Source organism: Helicoverpa armigera, chromosome 10, assembly GCF_030705265.1.
Source record: "Helicoverpa armigera isolate CAAS_96S chromosome 10, ASM3070526v1, whole genome shotgun sequence".
In the NCBI taxonomy this organism is placed as follows: domain Eukaryota; kingdom Metazoa; phylum Arthropoda; class Insecta; order Lepidoptera; family Noctuidae; genus Helicoverpa; species Helicoverpa armigera.
The window spans coordinates 8,671,720-8,692,126 of NC_087129.1; the positions used below are offsets into that span (position 1 = coordinate 8,671,720).

The 20,407-nt window shown below is 35.7% G+C and overlaps 2 protein-coding genes across 2 annotated transcripts; both read right to left on the reverse strand.

Annotated features, from left to right (window-relative positions):
• Positions 1 to 1,953: 1,953 nt before the first annotated feature.
• LOC110378357 (lipopolysaccharide-induced tumor necrosis factor-alpha factor homolog) lies at positions 1,954 to 5,259 on the reverse strand. Its single transcript, XM_064036529.1, has 3 exons — positions 5,101 to 5,259; positions 3,778 to 4,006; positions 1,954 to 3,342 (listed from the first exon to the last, which is right to left on the reverse strand). Exons 1-3 carry the CDS (start codon positions 5,108 to 5,110, stop codon positions 3,240 to 3,242), a joined length of 342 nt encoding a protein of 113 aa, XP_063892599.1. The 5' UTR covers positions 5,111 to 5,259; the 3' UTR covers positions 1,954 to 3,239.
• Positions 5,260 to 8,033: 2,774 nt separating this feature from the next.
• Positions 8,034 to 11,096, reverse strand: LOC135117418 (lipopolysaccharide-induced tumor necrosis factor-alpha factor homolog). Its single transcript, XM_064036659.1, has 3 exons — positions 10,754 to 11,096; positions 9,312 to 9,642; positions 8,034 to 8,718 (listed from the first exon to the last, which is right to left on the reverse strand). Exons 1-3 carry the CDS (start codon positions 10,782 to 10,784, stop codon positions 8,616 to 8,618), a joined length of 465 nt encoding a protein of 154 aa, XP_063892729.1. The 5' UTR covers positions 10,785 to 11,096; the 3' UTR covers positions 8,034 to 8,615.
• Between the last annotated feature and the right edge of the window lie 9,311 nt (positions 11,097 to 20,407).

The following is a 20,407-nucleotide window of genomic DNA, read 5'->3' on the forward strand; positions in this document are numbered from 1 at the left end:
CTGGAGCGAGAAGAAATGGGTTCACAAATAATGAGGCGGCGGAGCGACTGAAAATTCCCAACTCTCATCCCAGCCACTGCGGTAAGACACCACGAAAGCCGGATGTCGAGAGACGACTCCCGGCCACGGTAGGCGTGAGCGATTAGTTTTGAGTGGGTCATCGACCTACCGGCTTCTGGGAGACCCGTTATTTCACGCGCCCCTCAAGGAGATTCAGCAAACCCCTGTGAGGCCCACTAGGCCCAAAGCCTGACACTCCCTCACGCTGCTCAAACTGATGGCTGAGAATTACGTAATTTTCCAGGATGCCATGCAACGTGTTGCAAATGCCCAGGCCTTTGGGAGCTTGGTAATCCTTTTCTCCACCTTAACTTGAGTTTTGTGGTACATGAACAAATTAGAATAGTAATGAATAAGGTCATCTTCATCACGTATTTACCAACTCTTAACGTTCATCATGCACACCCGCTTCTCTAACTTCATTGAAGGATCACTAAAATTGTTTTAGTTAGTTTAACTACGCTACTATAGCCCGTTGTCAAACCTTTTAATATCAATTCAGTAGAAGTGTGAATATCGAATGTGTGAATATTGAATATATCGAATTTCAGTTTGTGCATTGCACAAAAACCAACGTTATGATTTTCGAGAAGTCAAAAGAGTCGGCCTGCTAAGAATTAAATTAATCGTTGGTTAATTGAATACATTTTCAGAAACCACAATAACAGTAGGAACCAAAGCGAATGATCGCTTCATAGAGCTCTGATTTTCTCGAGGCGATCAAGTCAGTTCTGGTCTGTTCGCGCATCAGATCTTTGAAAGCGGTTCGATGATGATATACTGTTGTCCTGTTTACCTACGTGTGACTAAACGTCCTCCGCAAGAGAGCGAACGTTTGTGCTATTTATAAAGACGAAATTTTATTGTTGTGCGGTAGTGACGCACAGTATACACAGCACTTATGTTTCTTCTGATCTGCGGGCTCCACCAAGAAATGACAAATTGCGAGCGTACATTTTGAAAATCTTGGAAGAACTGCAGGCTTCAAGTGCCAACACACGAATTGGACTTACTCTCTCGAAAGTATACTTTTCCTGATCGTGAACTAATGCAAACATTTCGGTGGAATTCCAACATAACATGCACAGAAAATCCCCGAAATACAAGTAATGAAACTATGCGCTTGCCTGATGACTCAGTCATCATCCACCCAGCTATTCCTCAATTGTGTGGGTGTTGGCTTCCAGTCAAACCGAATCTTTTTGAGTACCAATGTTTACTTGGATTGCCTATCTGATCTCTTCAACCCAGTGAACTAGACACCGCGTTATCCATGGTAAGTAAAACTGTTTGACAGACTTTCTGGCTCCTGATTTGTCGCAGCTGCTGCAGAAAATGTACAAATGACAACTTTGTCAGACCTTTGTTTTCTGTGAGAATTACGTAATTTTTTTCCAAATCGGTTGACCAGATCCAGAGATTTCCACAACGTCACAAACTTTACTTCTTTTGTTTAGATAAATAGTCACACATCGTCGACACCACCTTGATTGATCAACCCGTGCCGCTGCTAAGTGGTAATCTTTATTATACTGTTATGTAAAAGAATACACCTACGCTACGGCATAAGTAGTATTTTGACAATTCCAAATTGCCCACGCAGACGAAGTCGCGGGCAACAGCTAGTAAATAAATAAATAAACAATGGTGGATAGGTTCCAACCTATCTCGAGATTATTTATCGGTATCAATAAAAAATATTCTAATATTTTCCTCGTTGCTCGATATAATTAAGGTGTTAAAAATGAATACAATTAAGGAAAACTTTAATACAGGAATTTTTGTTGATTAAATATAAAGAATTACTTAAAAGGCTGATTACCATAATTAGGTTTAAAGAATCCATTCTGGTAAAGAGCGGAGTGAAGAAAAAGTAGAATAAAACACATAATATATATAAGGGTATAATGTTTTTAATACATATTTTTCACACACAAATACTTACAATACATAATCTTTTATGACGATTAATGATTCTGGCCATTAACATCAGACCCCCTACCCAACATGACGTTGAATGAAAATGTCTAGACAGTTATCATTACAAAAACAATGCCCATTGACACAATTGTATCACAGTCAGTGTCAAGCGAATCAATCATCATCACTGTATCAGATTTATTGATCACAATAATCCTGTCAGTGATGATAGGTCAGTTACTGCTAACACTAAATCGATTCTATGATAATCCGGTATAGTTATCGGCACGGATAATGAGCTCTCGGCGGAAGAGTGGGGATCGTTTTGCGTACTTGTACACTTATGGCAATAAACCAATAAATCACTTCCGCGCAGGTGAAGGTCAGGGCTCAATATCCTTGCCGTTGATTATACCAGGATAATCAGATAATATTTTTTTGTAATTATAATGTCTATGTTGAAGTGCGCATTCCACATGTATTAATATATCAATGATGATAGATAAATAATGTCAATTTCTTAGGGCCTATGTCGCATTCAGTTTTAATAACCAATTTTAATCATCAAATAAAGAAACATTCGTTTGTTAAAGGAAGAGGAAGAAGTAGAATAAAAGTTTCAGTTTTGTTTATCGAATCAAAAAGATCATTATTTTTTTCTTTATTAGGTTTTAAGTAAAGATTTAAAGTTGAAGAAATGAATACCTAATAGGATTTAGAAAATTGACAGGCACTAGATTAAGGCGGTGAAATAGTATTACAATAGTAATTGAATGTAACAGATAATTACAGAACTTAGATAAATATATGATTATGAGTAAGATTAGTAAGATAGGAAGAAGTAGAGTAAGATTAATGTTTGATGAATTAGATGTGATGTAAGTATCGCATAATAAATAACCGTCGTTATAAACTAAGCTTAGGTAATATAACACAGTTATTCTTTTGTTTCAATCTCAAACATTTTGATTGAAGATTGAAACATTTTGGTGGTACATAAAAATATTAGATCATCAATAAAGCAAGTACCTAAGTAATATGTAGAAAAGCTGACGACCATTCTATGTCAGCGACCTATGTCAAAATGGTCGCTAGCTTGTATCAAGGAAAGTCGCCAGCCTTGACTTTAAAAATTAGGTACAGAACAAATCATTTAGTCATAATTATATAAAAATTGATAACACAATCTTATGGCACTAATCATAAGGTTGTTTTCCACGTATTTCAGATAAAGGAACCAGTTATGAATAGTAAGGGTTCTAGCTCTTGTAACTGCCAATGTATGCGCTGCAGTTCGGGCAGTAGTGGTCGGCGTTTTGGCAGCTGTGGACGCAGTAGGGAATGCACACACATGGCCAGCATCTGGAAATGTAAAAAACACAATTAAGAAATGACGCAAACATACTTAAAATCGAAATATTATAAATTGCTCATCTGTCCGGGCTGTCATTTAAACATCTTGCAGTCATTACGGATAGTCAAAATCTAAAGAGACTGACAACCAGTTTTACCAAACTATGTTGCTATGTAACTGAGTTGATGAGGTCCGATAGGCAGTTGCTACATGTAAAATACTGGTATTCAGCTACATGTGATTAGATTGAAAGCCGACACCAATATGGTTGGATAAAAGCTAAACAAATGATGATAATCTCGTCTCGTCGACTACTGGTCCGATTTGAAAAATTCTTTCAGTGTTCATCGAGGAAGGCTTATAGGCTTAGTTTTAATACGGGTTCGTGCAGAAGTTCTCACGGGATGCGCCGCTAACAGAAGCTAATAAATAATAATACTAACCCAATGCAACAAAGCAGTGCAGCAAACAAATGGGTTTTTGTAGTAGATTTGTATTCAATTCTTGTGACAATCTGTTGGTTGCAGGACGGGCAGGACATGGGTGATTCCTTAGGACCCATCTGGGGCCCGATGACTACAGGGATGACATTGGCCTGGTAGACTACTCCCGAAGTCTGCGGCGCGTTTTCTGCCTGGTTCTCATCTGTGTACGGTGGGGGAAGGGTTTTGCCTGGAAATGTAAATAAGAGGAGTTAGTAAGGTGAACCATAAAGAGCTATGGTCAGCTATCAGTTAAACGCTTTAAGAATTAATATAACATAGGTAAAAGATAGCAGAAACTTCGAGCAGAGATTTAAAACAAAAATATACAGGTATCGAATATCCGTTTAATTCCGTTAAAATTTTCAGGGCCTTACTACAAAAACTTTAAACCCTGTTTTACACTTGTCTAATAAAATTTTGGCTGCAAAATGAACCATATGTCAACGTCATAATTTGACATTTTTTTAGACAAGGCATAAACTGACGTTTAAAAGTTTTTGTGGTAAGACGGTCAAAGTTTCGTTCAATCAAATTCACTGATATGACAACTATTCCTAATCTATAAATTGTGTTTGTATGATTTGTAAGTAATAATGTTATTAAAGGAAAAAAAAACATATTAATATAACTCAATATTCCTATAGGTACGTTATCACAACAAAATATGATAAATGATAAATCGTAAACGTAGCTTTGGTACATCGTGGCAATAAACTTTTTGTGATAAGATATCTAATTATTACCTGACCATGACTTTTCCTGTTACCAAAAAAATCAGTAAGTATGGGCCTTATCTACTTAAAAAGGTTGTTTGAGAAAGAAACTATATGAAAGCCACCATGAAATTTTAAGACTATAAATATTGTTTATACAAATGGGATTTGTAATAACTTTAGCATGTCAAAGATGTGTTGTTTATAGAACGCTAGCGATAGATCCTTGTGACAATATACATAGGTAAACTTACTCAGAAGTCGTGGTGTCAAGTTCAGACAACTTAATCTTATGAACTGTCTTTTAAAAGCTGGTTTTCAGGGCGTGGAACATTAAGACCAAAATGTCATAATATTAAAGAGATCAGTAACTAATAAATGAAATATAGGCACCTATTATTGTTTTGGTCATTATTCATCATGGCACAACTAGGTATTAGACTAGACGAATCTACTCAAGAAAAAACTATAATTGATCAATGCCACTAAAAACACAGTCAGTTGAGAATTCAAATTTGAGAAAAGAAGATTTTCAGAATTTGGTAAAACAATTGTTTAGAAAACTCACCGTCGCTCATTTTTGTTGATTATTATTTTTCACTTTTTTAGCACTTTGAACTGATTTTCAGTCGAGGTTACCGATTGTACTGAACTGGATCGGTCGAGTTGCCGATTTATAGATAAAAGAACATCGAAATATCGATAAGAGGACAAGATAAGCATTCTTATCTTAGTTTTGAACAGGAATTTTGGATATTGAATAGAATGCGTCACCTTCTAGGCACGCCTATGGCTACTATCTGATTTTATTACTTTTCAGACATTAAGGTAAAGATAAATTGATTTTCTATTTGCGAAGATATCTTGGTACTGAGAAGAAGAAATAATTACTGTCTTATCAAACGAAGCAACTTCAAGGCAGATTTCAAGCCCATTATATTACCTAGTACTAGCTATTTACCGCGGCCTCATATGCAAATTCTTTGCTTAATTAAAGAGTTCAAACTGTCCTAATACTTATTAAATTTGACCCGATTTAGTCATTGTACTAAAAATATATAAATGTTTGCAAGAATTTGTTTTAGATTCTAACGGCCATTCCCAATATTCTATCTAAGTATCTTTTGGTTTGTTTCTTAGAGATAGAATTTTGACTTTAAAATATAAGGAACATCCGTTACTCGACTATTTGGACTTACCTGGTAAACGTCTTATTTTCTGGAATACTACATTACCTACGTTGTTTAGAATTCCCTACTTCTATTAAGTATTAACTTAAAAAAGGACGTTTTTACTTCGTACAAATAAGGATAATTAAATCTTAATCGAATTGGTAAAAACATTTTCAATTAATAAACATAAAATTAAAAATAAAATAAAATTACATCCAGAGATGATTACACAGACAGCCTACTGCAAACAAACAAACACCTTAATAATATTACTATAGATAATTCAGATAATGTTAACTTGCGTAACATTGAGCAATGTTTCCATTAAACAAACGCTCCTCCATCTAATCTACGCATTTAGATACCTATATCCGTTTTTTCCATTGAGGAAATCTATAAGGAAAATAATCAATAATACCTATAGGTACATAACCTCATTTCAGTGATTATAATATACGATAAAGATTATTATCTGAAGCTTATGTAAAAAGTTGACTGGCCATTCTTGTTTATCCTCGTATCTATGTATCAAAAGAGAAAAGGTAGCTCACTCACTCTCCACGAAAATTCTGTGACTGGAGTTGCTAGGATTCTCAAGTTTTACTAAGTTTCCCCCCGAGATTCCCGAAAAGGGTACAAAAGGGTACCAGAATGTACTAAAATATAAGACAACCTTTGAGAAGAAGAGATACACGTTAAAATTACGCTCCGCTAAAAGCAGGTAAAGCGCTAGTTTTAACGTAAAAACTCGCATTGTGTAAGGTCAGAGAAATACGATCGATTTTCTGTCATCTCTTATCGTATCAGGCTTAGTTTGTCACGATACAGAGCCTACCGTGTAAAACAATTCAATATTGTTGTTGCTTAATCACACTTATCTGAGGCTACGAATAAAAGTTTATGTTCGTGCATTTGTAAGTTTGGATCTGCTGAACCGATTCTGAAATTTCTTTTACCATTAAAAACCTACATAATTTGTAAGTGACTGTAATCTGGGTACATAGAGTACCAAAATAAACAGTAGTAAAGCAACATTGAGGTACTTTTAGGCCGTTTCTTCACACTGGGAAAAGTGTCACCTATAGATAAGTATTGAATATCTTCAAAACCACGAGGATAGCAATTGGTAGAACTAATGGTAGCAGGTAGCAATTAGGTAGAAACTCTCTATATGTATTTCGAGAGGATCGGTGAGAAGTGACAGCGATCCTGACATCATTCTCATCCTCCGAGCCTTTTCCCAACTACTCAATACTCAATTCTTTTTTAGCATTCCATATGTTATAACAGGTGGTACATTTTGATTATTGACAATATGGACCCCATAGGGCACAGCTTGAAGAAGTAGGAGAGTTTTAATACTAGCTTGTTAATAAATTATATACTATGTTGGGGTCGGCTTCCCACCCACACAGCGACAAGACAGCGCTCCTAACGTTAACGTAGATATAATAAAGTAGGTACTGGGTAGATATTATAATCACCATCCTCCTTCCGTAATACCAATCTTACTTGGAGTGTGCGCAGCATGCTTTCTTCTTCTTGTATCTGCCGTCATTTCATAGGTAGCATCAATGACTGGTTGGAACTTTCATGACAAGGCATACACGACATGAAAGACATGATATAACATTTCATTCATTACTGGATGTTTTGTGGGTGCAGGATTTATATTTAGACTTCTCATATGCCAGTATGTGGCATTCGTTTTCATTAGGCAGACGAATTTATAGGATTAATGACTGTTTCCCGCGGTATTCCATGCAGTACTTTTTGAGTAATATATGGACGTAGCTAGACAAACTGTTCAAAATTCTAAAAACCATATTTTTTAGGTCAGTATCGAAGTCAACTTACCTAACGTTTTGACTTTTCTACCATTTTATTTTGTAGGTATCATTACATTATGCACAGTACAGTATTTACAGTAGGATGCATTCTGAGATATTTATCACCTATTGTGTTAGGATATACTTAGTAGTACCTACTGAGAACACGTAGATAGTCTCCACTCTATATTTGATATACATCGGTAGATCATATTCATTGTTTGATAACGACGAAAGGGAAATACCCGTTTGCCGCATATCGAGCAAGAATGCAAGATATAGATATCTTACTTTTACTAGACACACGTATCTAAGAACTTATGCTAAGTATATAACGACTCATTTTAATAATAATAAAAAGTGTTAGGAGCAGGTCCAGTTCGAATTAAAATGCCAATTCCACAAATATAAAATGATTTTGAGTACCAAAAAAAATTGTAAAAGTGCTCTCCCGTACACCACCACCAACTTTCAGACTGGGCAATAAAACAATATGCATATTTAATTAACTTATTTAATAATCAGAGAATATTTATTTACAACTTTATAATAAAATAAAATGTTTAATCTTCAGGATACAACACCGAGGCTGAAACATCTACTCATAGAAATATGTATTTTCTTTTCTTACATTAAATATATGAAAATACGAATGAAAAATATGACTAGCTATTCCTTGCAACCCGAGAGAACTATGCTTGTAAGAATAATCTAGGTCCCTTCTTAGACTTTAGACTATCTGTATAACAAACCTCGGAGGTTTTGGCGTGAAATCGGGAAGCCAGGAAAACTGTTACCTTCACATTTACAACATTAACATTACCTACACACCTAGTAAGGATGATGAAATATCGATTTATAAAAACTCATATCAATTACCTCTAGACATTGAATAGGCAACGAAAAATACAATAACTATATTATTATTTACCTAGATAAAATAATAAATAATTTTAAATACGTTGCTATAGTCACGTTTACCATATAGGTACATATAGATAAGTAACTGTAATTTTGGCACTTATCGCTTTACTTTTTACGTGTTTTTAATTAAGAAAGCCACTAGATAGATGTTTATTATTTTAGCTGACGTAACTGCCGATGTAAGCGCTGCAATTTGGACAGTAATGGTCTGCATTACGGCAACTGTCAACGAAGTATGGAACGAAAGCGCATGGCCAGCATCTGAAAACACAAAAAGGACACAATTAATATCATACAGAAGGTGTTTAAGAGGTAACTTGATTAAAAACCTTACCATACCATACTTGATTAGTGCCAAATCCATCGACAATATAAACGCCAGTTTTCTTAAAACAACTGTGTACTGTGAATTTATACGTACAATTTTCAAAGTAAACAGTTGTTTTACGAAAAACAGATGTTTATGTTGACGGTGAAAATGGGCGAACATAGGCTGGTATTTGAACAATAGGTGCTTAAGTGGAGCCATCTCCTATCTTATCTTTAGATTCAAATCTTTACTCAGAACAAGATAAATCCTGATAAGATTACGTTTCTTTCAATTATTTCTTATTGTTCATGCTTATGCCATCCATACTCGTATACCATTGGCATATTAATACTTATACTCAATGAATCTGTAAGATGTTGACCTAAACATAGGGGAAATAACAACAAGAGCTGAGTTGAGGAGGTTAGGTAGGCAGTCGCTCCATGTGGCACACTGGTTCTCAGTTACATACAGTTAGATCAGAAGCCGACCCCATCAGTTGATAAAGGGCTACCCAGATGACAAAATAAATAATAATACTAACCCAACAATACAAAGCAGAGCAGCAAACAAATGAGTCCTCATATTCGACTTATATTCGACCCTTGTAACAATCTGATGGTTACAAGACGGGCAGGTCATAGGAGACTCTTTGGGCCCCATCTGAGGTCCTACAACCACAGGTATGACTCCTGGCACCACGTTCACGTTTCCTTGGTATACCACTCCTGGTCTGGCCATCATGGGAGGTGGTGGGTACTGTGGTTGCTGGGCATACTGTACGTTCGGTGGTGGTGCGTTGTCTGTGTATGGCATGTTCCTGGCGTCTGAGGGAGGGGTGTCTGTGTATGGTGGGGGCTGACCCTGCCCCTTAGCTGGAAAGAAAGAAGAGCTTTGTTTAGATATTTGTTTGGAATAAGAGTGTGATGTGTATAATGGTGTTTAAAGTACCAGCACAATATGTTACCGTTGGTAAAAGAATCAAATTATATATCTTATTATATATCTTAGACGCCAATGACTGTGTTTCGGATGGCACGTTAAACTGTAGGTCCCGGCTGTCATTGAACATCCTTGGCAGTCGTTACGGGTAGTCAGAAGCCAGTAAGTCTGACACCAGTCTAACCAAGGGGTATTGGGTTGCCCAGGTAACTGGGTTGAGGGGGTCAGATAGGGCAGTCGCTCCTTGTAAAGCACTGGTACTCAGCTACATCCGGTTAGACTGGAAGCCGACCCCAACGTAGTTTGGGAAAAAGGCTCGGAGGATGATGGTAAAAGAATCAAATTGTATACTGAGTGACAGTTATATTAATTCAAAAATTAATAGACAGAAAATGTATGTACTTAATACTATCTTTTTAACTACTGGACCAAATAATGCATAAGAGGTAGTAAAAATGTCATGCTATAGTACTTTGTAAAGCAATATTGCTCGTATACTAGCAGTGACTAGATAAATTACTCATAGTGCATTTGAGTCATGAAGTCTGCTGTTAAACATTGAAAGAATATGTAAAAAAAATACTTGTAATACAACGCAAAATATTTATAGATTAGATAGGCATTATAATCAAAAGTTTAAGGCTTTGTTTCGCTTTCGTTAGCAGGTAAATGTTTGATAAACAACGTTATCTGTCATTAATCTAATCTTTTAATTAAGATTACATATTTGATTGGTAAACTATGTTTTTACCTATTCATGAATTTCCTTTCCATTTTGTTAACTTATGGTATTTTTACTTTGCCGGTAGGTATATAAGTACAGATGACGCATCAAATATTAATGAAACCATACATTTACCTAATAAAAAATCTATTTATTGCAAATAATAGACATATTATTGACTATTGTTTCTCCAAAAAAGAAAACCAAAAATCCATCAAGATAAACGTACATACAATCTTTAAAACATTAAAATTCTTTCGATATTTTTACAAACTTGACATCAAAAATTATACACAAAAATATATCACCAAAATACTTACGATCATTAAATTGCGATTCGTTATTATACATTTCACTTATTTACAATTTTTTATCACAAAACTGGATGCAACACAATAACTTTTCGTTCGACACTACCGTTTGTACTGAACTCAGCCGACACTGACTGCGGATTTACAGATAAAAACGTCGAATAAAGATAACAGCACAAGATAACACTGTTTTTCTGTCTGTTCTGCTTGACTTTATATATATGTATTCATTGTGGTAATTTGCTAATGGATTTCACGTTATGAAGTTAGTTACAATATCCCATCCCTATTAATTTGCGTACTGATTTTCGGATTTTTTATATTAGTTACAACCGTCTAGCGCTAGCTATTTTCGGCGAAGAACTGGTTAATTTTAGCTCACACGATAGCGTCATTCTTTGCCTAGTTTTTTCCCAATTCGATTGGGCGCGGCTCGCGATTCACCTCAATTCAGTTGAGTGCTAGGTTTTACATGGAGTGACTGCGTATTCTAAGCCTAGTAACCCAGATAATTCTATATTCCTTGGAATCCTTGATATGACTGTATGTCATATTTTTGTCAAGTCGGAGTACCTGTAGCAACTTCCAAAGGTGTAAAAATTATAGCCGAGATCCAATTTGTAATCTTATATTCTTTCAAAAGTATTACAAGAACAAAAACATGACGAAAGTACATTGAGCCGATAACGTTTGATAAATACTCGTAAATACTGAGTCATCATTGGAACACATGATTAAGAAATGAGTCATTTGTTCCAAGAAGGATACAAACACTACGGTTAGCTTATAGTTTTGCCTTAATGTTTATTACAGAACTTCAAATAAATAAACAATAGCTTCCGACGGCGACTTTGCTGGGTCTTCAGTCACAGGAATGGGTACCTAGTAATAAATTATTATTGTTATATATCTAGAATTATATATAACGTTTTCCTCTAAAAGTATCATGCAAACTTTGATATACATACATAGATACACAGTATTTGCATGTAAACCAAAGGTCGATAACAATGTTGTGGTACATGAATTTGCACTAATGGCAGCATAGATACATATTATTCCTTCTATCTACACACACCTAATATTATATAGGATACCTTTGTAAAACAGACAGACACCTATAGTAAAGTCATTTTATTCTTACGGCCTTATTTGCCTAACAAAGTTTTTTTTTAAGAGATTGTCTATGATCTCAACTAAAACTCCTAAAATCCAGTTGTTTTCGTCGATGCCAAGTTATCGAGTATTCCTTTTGGTCTCGTTAAAATCATTGCCTGTATGTAATTTAATACAGGCTATTGTAAGACTATAATTTATGCAGTTCACGTACAGAGAGATTGGGGATTGCAAGAACGGGTACAATCATCGGAAATAAGTAATTTCGTCAACCACCCTGCAATTACCTAAATAGATTGTGTGGGACCAAAGGATGTGATCTCCAGTTTATTTAAATTTCATTTCCAATTCAATCCGTTTTTAGGGTAAGAATAACAAACTCTATTATATGTTATGTATCAACTTTCCTCTATTATCTTAAATACAGTTGAATATTAATCACTTTTTAATCACCTATTCTAAATTATATTTAAACGTCAACAAAAACTAGTCTTACTAATAGCGTAATTAAGTGCAGTTCTTGCTTATCTAAAACAACATGTATAAAAAGTACCTAATACCAAACATTTTTCCATGACAATCGCAGTGGGAGATTCCATTTTGTCAAATTTAAAAAAACAACGGACACTTTTAGCCTTACGTTTACCACGTGCTTAAAGAAAACTCTCCTTACAAAATTTTCTAAAACACGTGACTATTTAAGTTTTTTTGTGATAAGATCACAAATTAAATATGGTAAGACCATGTTTAGTTTAGGAATGTATTTATTTAAGCCTCTCACTTTGTTGTAAACTCAGTAGGATACATTTTCGGCAACTTTTACACAGCAACCTACAAATCCTCGATACACGTAGTCAAATGCGAAATAATAAAACAAAAGCATTTCCTATACGTGACAATAATATTTCTTTCGCAGAACACGTTTGTGTATTCCTATAAACATGTTGAGCATTTTTTCTGACTCCTACGTCAGTTGTACATATCCAAAATGTAATATTCTTGATCGTAAAGCGTCGAACTATTCAGAACATCTTTGCTTGCGGGAAAAAACGTTAGAGGTCTATTTGTTGAGGTTTAGTACTTGGTCGAGTTACTCGACCACGTTGTTTTAAATGAAGCTTAGAATTATGAAAAAAAATTGCAGAAAATATAAAAACGACTTCTAATGGTAACAAAAAAACTGTTAGTAGTAGTTAGGTCGAGAAGTCGGTATCTCATGCAGCTACGTTTATTTCACCACCTACTTCCTGCCCTTAAATACCTATAAACTAATATTCAAAATATCAGAGAGATCTAAGAATTATGCTTCTACTAAATAAAATGACGGGTGTTTGTAAACTTGTTTGTTCAATATGCTTGTGCTGTCTACTCGACTCTCCCGAAGTAAGTCGTTCAAACGCACTTACCGCAGTGCGTAAGAAGGGTTCGCCTTACGTACAAAGGTTCTAAACGATCACCTTTGCGAACAGAGAATATCATATTTTCGTGAATAACTAATGCGTATATGCTTTGAAATTCATGGATTTTAAAGCTTACCTACGGCTTTTCGAAAGGTTTCCTTGAGCAACGTGTTAAAGTAAAGAAAATCTATCTCTGGGCTTTTAATTATTTGCAACTCAGTTCATGAGTAAAATTACATAGCCTACACATACACATATACACATAGATTGTATGTTTGCCTAAACTCCTTACCTGCTTACCTCACAAGGAAATCTTTTGAACATATTTGTTTGCTTTTAAAAACTAGTGCTACACTACATCAACAAAAAGTAGGTACATTTGTAAGTACAAGCACAGAGTATTTTATTTAATTTAATACAAAAATGGAGCAAGCTAATAAACATTTCAGTCCATCAAAAATCTCGTACCATCTCATCAACGTATTGGCTCATGACATATAGTAGACAGGGACAGAAGCTTCGCTCGTTAAACCAAATTAATTTGAGTGCATTGATCTTAACAATGATGACGCACTTAATCGAAACATTTTAATTACACAAAAAAAATGTTTAGACACAGTTTCCTCTATTTCAGTTTTAAGGCATTTTTGTAACAATTATGCATTGTAGACTTTATTGCTGTTAAATAAGTTATAGCCGTCACAAATAAACTAAATATATTTTTATTCGGAGGCGGTTCACAACTATAATTCAAATAGAGGAAAGTTCTCCTCATTATCAATTTGTCAAAACGGACCTTCTGCATCCTCCCAGCTCTATGGCAACGATGAGTCCTCGACAGTGGAGCACCCGTCGCTCGACTCACAAAGGCCTGCCATTTGTCCCGCAACGCTCAGAGCAAGCAATCGCCTAATTGAGATGTCGCGTCGCACTCACCAGGCCCCGGATCTATGTCAACGGATTTCAATGTCTACTCCACAGTTTCACTTTTATCTACTTTTTGAAAAGATGCCTGTTTAAATAGAGTTAATGAGTTGGTGTGAATTTTGAAACTTGTATGCAAGTTTTAAAGGGTTAAGGTTTTGCGTGGTCGTTTTCATTATGGCTAAGCCATACAGTTAAGTTCCCCTAAACTATACCCCTTGGCAGTGTTATCTTCCTCTTCACATCGAGTAAGGTGTAGATTTAATCACTTTACACGTAGCTTCTCGGATGCAGGCTTAACGTGCCCTCTCAGGCACGGACCGCCAACTTCCAACTCCGGACTGCGTTGAATGTTTCTAAAACCCACAAAGCGATTTCAGCCAGACATTCTATCAAACCTAGGGCCATGTACACGGCAGCCGAGCTAGTAACCACGACGACCAAAGAGGCAGTTACAATGCCACGTAACTCCTTGAATGAAACCGCCAATTCTTGATTCAAAACTGTTGCAAAAAAATACCTTTCACCACAGCATGATTCAAATCCGGTAGACCTAGCCGATAAAAAAAGATAAAATACGCATATGTTATTAGTTTTCTATAACAGTCCTGATTAAACACTCACGTTGACGTTACCAGGTATCTCCCTACCTTCGGAATAGGAATCGTTTCATCGCAATAACAAAGTTACAAAACATACGAGTTCACTTTCGGGTCACTTGGAGTGTTGGAGTATGTCGCAAAAGTTTCGGTCGCCAGTCGCGACGGTCGCTGTTTATTTTCTGTTTCACTTTTACCCCCTCATATATTGGGAAAGATTAATTCATATGGAATATTCGGTACGGAAAACTTTTTGGTAAGGTATCAATATTTAAACGGTAAAAGGAAAAAAAGGTCGCTTTCATTTGCAATTTTGTGTTATAATAAAGGCTTCTAAAATGAAGTGCACTTGATATTGCAAGGACCATTTTACAATTATTTCTGCAAGTGCACACTTTGCCATAACCATTTTATTTTAATGTGTATCCATCCTATCATAAATGGTGACTTTCACGTATCATTGACCCGACACAAACAACAGAAAAATAAATTTAAATATTCAGCATCCCACTGCGCCAAAATCCACGGCAATATTACTTTATAACGGTCAAATATATTCTCGTAAACTAAACGGTACATTCGGGAGTAAGTGAACCCACAATCGCATATGCAAATGTCGCTAGCACCCGGGGGCAAAGCTATGTTCAGGGGACGGGTCTAAGGAGTTAATGTTTTCATCCATTAACTCAACCGAGCACTTATGAAATTCGTGGCCGCGATCCGAACGAGATTACACGGGCTAGCTGACATGTTTCTGCTTCTAAGGATGGCAGGTGGGTGGTAATCTGCACTAACTAGAGTGTTGAGAAGGCGTGTAGTTTATTTTTTTGTGTGATGATCTTCTCAGAAAATATTTACAGAATTCAGAAATAATTACATAGGTACAAACTCAATCCAGACTAACAAATATACAAAAATGAGTACAAAGTACGCGAATCAAAATTATGACCGGTAGAGCAGCATCTAAGGGCATTTTATGAAAAAATATGAAAAAGTAATTGTAATCATTGGTATAATTGAATAATTATGTTACAAGGGAGTTAAAATCGATCTCAATTTACCTATTTACACACTGGATCAGTAGGGGTTATGTTGATGTTATACACAAATGTTAATCTGTCACACTATAAAATGAATATGTTTGTAAAAATATTCTAGAGAAAATTAAAAGGTTCATGCAACTTGACAGACCTCTAGGAAAACCCTATTTTAAGGCGAGGAAGTGGTCAACAATAATTCCATAACCGGCACGCGTATCTAAGGCGCCAAAAGGGGTCGGAGCGTCTGAGCGGGGCGAGGATAACAATACGCGCGCTAGCTTATAACTAAAAGTCGTAAGCGACAAAATGGTTTTGTAATTTTAATATTTAGAAATGATAATTTAATAAAAATTCCTACTACCATTTTAAAGAGTATGTATATACTCAACTACTAAAAAAGTTAAGAGGCTTAAATCGGTCCCGTTTGCCCATAATATGTGAATCTCTTTTTAAAAAGAGGTATGTTTGATATATTTTTCTCTGTTATAAAAGTTACCTAATCATGTTTCTACAACTAACAAAATAAGGCTTATATCATGAACTTTCAGGTAACCAAGTTGTATTTTGATCCGTTTTGTATTTACTGAGAAAAATTGACATCCTTGGCGCCAAAAATTCCAATTCGTCCTCTTAAATATCTCGCAAAGATATTTTCCCATAAAACATTTCCCATAACGCAACTAATACACGAACTAGACAGCCCTATTTCCTCACTCGTTACCTGGTTGATGGCACCTCAGGCGTTTGTTGCGTCTTACGCCACGTCCAACCACATTAGACCCCTGATTAAACACACCTCGACCCATAACACACCCAATTATATAACCAGCGAGGGGGGAGGGGGAGGTCTTAATAACCTGGTCCATGTAAGGCGGGCTAAACCGTATTTGCTAATGGAATACAGATGTGTAGATGAACAACATTTTGCGGGAAACCCTACCATAACTACATACACCTTGTTCTTGACAATATATCTTGGTATTTGTATAGATGATATTTTGCTACGTATTATTACAAAACATATAGGTACATCCACAAACTTCGACAATGTTTTCTCTTCTCAGTTTCATTCACTAAAGCAATCAAGCGACCTACAGTAAAATTAAATAACGAAGAAATTGACAGCTTCTTGGTATAGGTACACCCTACCTGTCAAAATCAGTTTAACCATTTAAATGTAAAAGTTAGTTAAATTTATTGCACAAACCACTCACATTCACATTTATTATATTGTATCTTCATCTACTTTTTAAACTGTTTTAATTACAAAGCGGATCTTCATTCACGTTTAATTAACGTATTGAAACTGTTGTCTGGTAATTCACATACATGTTGTTCACTTACCTACATAGATAAAGGTGTATCCACACTAAAGTGAAACTTCGTCTGACAGACTAGAGACTTAAGAGTTACCTTTCTAACAGGTTGTGGTCGCCCCTTTAAGGTGCGGCGATGCGAAAACACAAGCTGACAGAAGGGGTCCCGTGTTTGACTCCTCGTTTGGCCAGGGTGAGATAATTTGCTGGAATTTCTGACATACGTGCTAAAAGTTTCGTAAATTAATTCGTTTATAGTTTGATAGAAGTATTTATCTTGACGAACACAGTTTTTCTGAAGGTACCTTCTTTCTGAGGTATAATTATTGTTTTTACACGCTTTTTATTTATTTTTTAGAAAATTCAGAAGACTAAAAGATATTGGTATTACACACATACACGGTTTGAATTTTAATGGCATCGCAAGAATGTAGTTTTTCCGAGGAAATCAAATCTTATGTTATTGTCCTCAACGTGTAATCAATTGGCGCCAGCCCCCTGACAGCCCCGCTAACGCTCCACTCCGTTTTAAGAAATTGTTAAAACCCAATCCAGGATCTAGAAGTTCATAGTGTTGCCTTTGAGGACCCTTAAATCTATCCTCCACGACTGTCATCTACCGACTGTTCGTTGTTGTAATTCTATGTCCGAAGCAACCCGTTTATTGAACCCACAGCCTACTCGAAGTATGTATAAATAGACTATGTTACATCGCATTTCTCTTCTAAAAATGATGTAATATATTAGTCAATCGCAACCACTTTCTAGGGATTTATTGTTATCAGCCACTTCAAAGAAATGCGTCAAGCTGTTAGTCATAACGTAAGAGTGATGTTCGATAAGATTTTCTCTTTAAGTACCAGTGCCTACTTACAAGCAAGAACAAAAAAAAAATTGCGAAATTGCTTTTTGGTATTTTGACGATATTTAACTTTATTTTTTTTTTATCTACTCAAATTTTGTAATAAAAATAACAAACGTTTCATGTTTTTTTTTTTTTTTAAATATCTACATTCGGAACCCCACCCTAAAACAACTTACCAATACAAGAATAAAATCCGAATTACCAATTCAATAAAAAAGGTTCTATTACAAAAAAACAGATCCAAAAAGAAGAATCGTTAAAACAAAAACAATATTTTCTGTTTCCGAGAATTCACGCGTAAAGTTTTTCCTCGGGGTGAAACGCCAATAGAAACATGCACTTTCAAAAATCGAACCCGGTTTCAACGAAGCGAAAGGGCGTCGGGATAGGCGAGGCGGAAGTGACGTTGCAGGTAGATAATAACCGTGGTCGGGCGCGCCGCCCTCGCATTGTGCAGCTTCCGGTCCGCGCGGGCCGCTCTGACAACGATAATCTTCGACGTACGTAATTTTCGTATGAAATAAAAAATCTATGGAGTATTCTTTTGTGTTTCTTTTTGACTCATTGACCAAGCCACTGGAAAAATCATCGATGTTATACATCTCGCCTGTGTGAGGAGAAAGAAGTAATCATCGTCTTCCGAGCCTTTTCCGAAACCCGTAACAAAAATTTATAATAAAGTCAAATTCATTACCTCTGCCTCTGATCATAAATCAGAAATCGAAAACATATTCACGTTGAATGAACCTTTTTATCACTAATCCTGCTTTAAAAAAAGTTTATTTACAATTTATTTCTTTAGGTCATCACGCTATCCACAAAGTTTTTATACATATTACTTTATACAATCCTGTACCTATAATCTTTTACAAAAAAAATGCATAATCACCTCCATGCCTTTCTCTATTCGCAACACCCTCAACAATTCGGAGTAGTGACCCCTAGCTCGACTAGTAAATAGTCGCGGGTGCTCCTGGGCCCAACACTTACGCTTAACCTTAAGTGTGTACTCAACAAAACAAGCTAATGAAACATAAACACCGTGGCGTTTACTACAAAGGCTTACTAGTTTACATTGCTCACTTTTTCTGGATCTTATGAGCACACTACAAACTGAAGGCAGACAGTTAATTTGGGCTCATAATGAAGTATGAAGATCAATGGAAGTACGCACATAACAACGATCAGGTATTTATCTGGTACCAGACCGACCAAAAAGTTTGATTAAAATCCAAAAAAAATACAATAATTTGGACAACTGTCGGCCAACTTTTTAGTCTGCAGGGTACTCTAGCAGTAGCAGAAATTGGATGAGCTTGTTTGTTGTTTTAGTGGAAATCAGATAATAATGGGAATGGACTTTGAGTTTGACGCAGTTGCTGATAAAACTGACAGTCTCGATACGATCAACCTTTGTACGATGATAGTGCAATATTTATTGATGAAAAATCAGTGATATTGGCACCCATAACACAAGCTACAAAAAGCTTATCGTAGGGTCTTATCCGGGTGTATAAAAACTTTTCAGTGTTCCTGTAAAACCAAAAGAAATAGAAATAGTCACAGAATAATTTCTTTCAATAAATAATTAAATTATTGAAATTGTAATTGTTAGACTCTTTTTGTCCAACGGATGAACTTTGATATTGATGAAACTCGGCAGTAATATATCAGCTTAAAAAATACTTAGGCTTCTTTTTATTAACATTGTGGTGGAAGAAGTTCCCTCGACCAAAGGTAACCAGTTTGAAATACATCCTTCAAAACATAGGAAAATCCAAGGGAAGCAGTTAGTAAACAAATAAAACAGGATATGTTTATACAGCGGACTTAACAGTGGATTAAGTGTGAGATATCTTGTCGGTGTAGGATCTACGCTCGGTCATTTGTCGACTGTTTAGTTTGCCGTTATCTTTTCCTTGTTCTAATAGAATGCCTAACTCAATGTTTATTTCTTTGAGTACGTAAAACGAGGCGAAATTATCTTAAGTTATCTTGCATTCTATTGATAGGTAATCGATCCTGTTTGACTACAATATAAGGAAAATTAAAAGCGTGATATATAATTAATCCAGAATAGGTAGCTTTCGTCAATAATTTCAATAGAAGAATTATTTATTTGATAAGCATGTACTATATCAGAAATTGTTGTTCAGGCAAATCTCGTCAAAAATATTGTTCGCGCTGATGCTAAAATAAACATAGATAGAACCAAAGCTGTAAAGTCTGAACCAATAAAGTCTAGACTCAGTGTCTAAAAGCTTCGAACGCTTTTTAGATGACACTGCAAACACTATCAAAAGCGGGCAGTTCCCCTTCCGAAATATACGATGACCTAAGCCCCAATAAATAAAAATTCCAAAAAACGCACAGTTCAAACTTTAAATTTTTTTCTTCGCAAAA

Coding starts and splice junctions, on each gene's coding strand:
- LOC110378357 (XM_064036529.1), bottom strand. Junction 3,343..3,777: donor GCACTGCTTTGTTGCATTGG/GTTAGTATTATT, acceptor TTACATTTCCAG/ATGCTGGCCATGTGTGTGCA.
- LOC135117418 (XM_064036659.1), bottom strand. CDS start 10,784: ATGTATAATAACGAATCGCAATTTAATGATC. Junction 9,643..10,753: donor CGAATCGCAATTTAATGATC/GTAAGTATTTTG, acceptor CTTTCTTTCCAG/CTAAGGGGCAGGGTCAGCCC. Junction 8,719..9,311: donor GCTCTGCTTTGTATTGTTGG/GTTAGTATTATT, acceptor TTGTGTTTTCAG/ATGCTGGCCATGCGCTTTCG.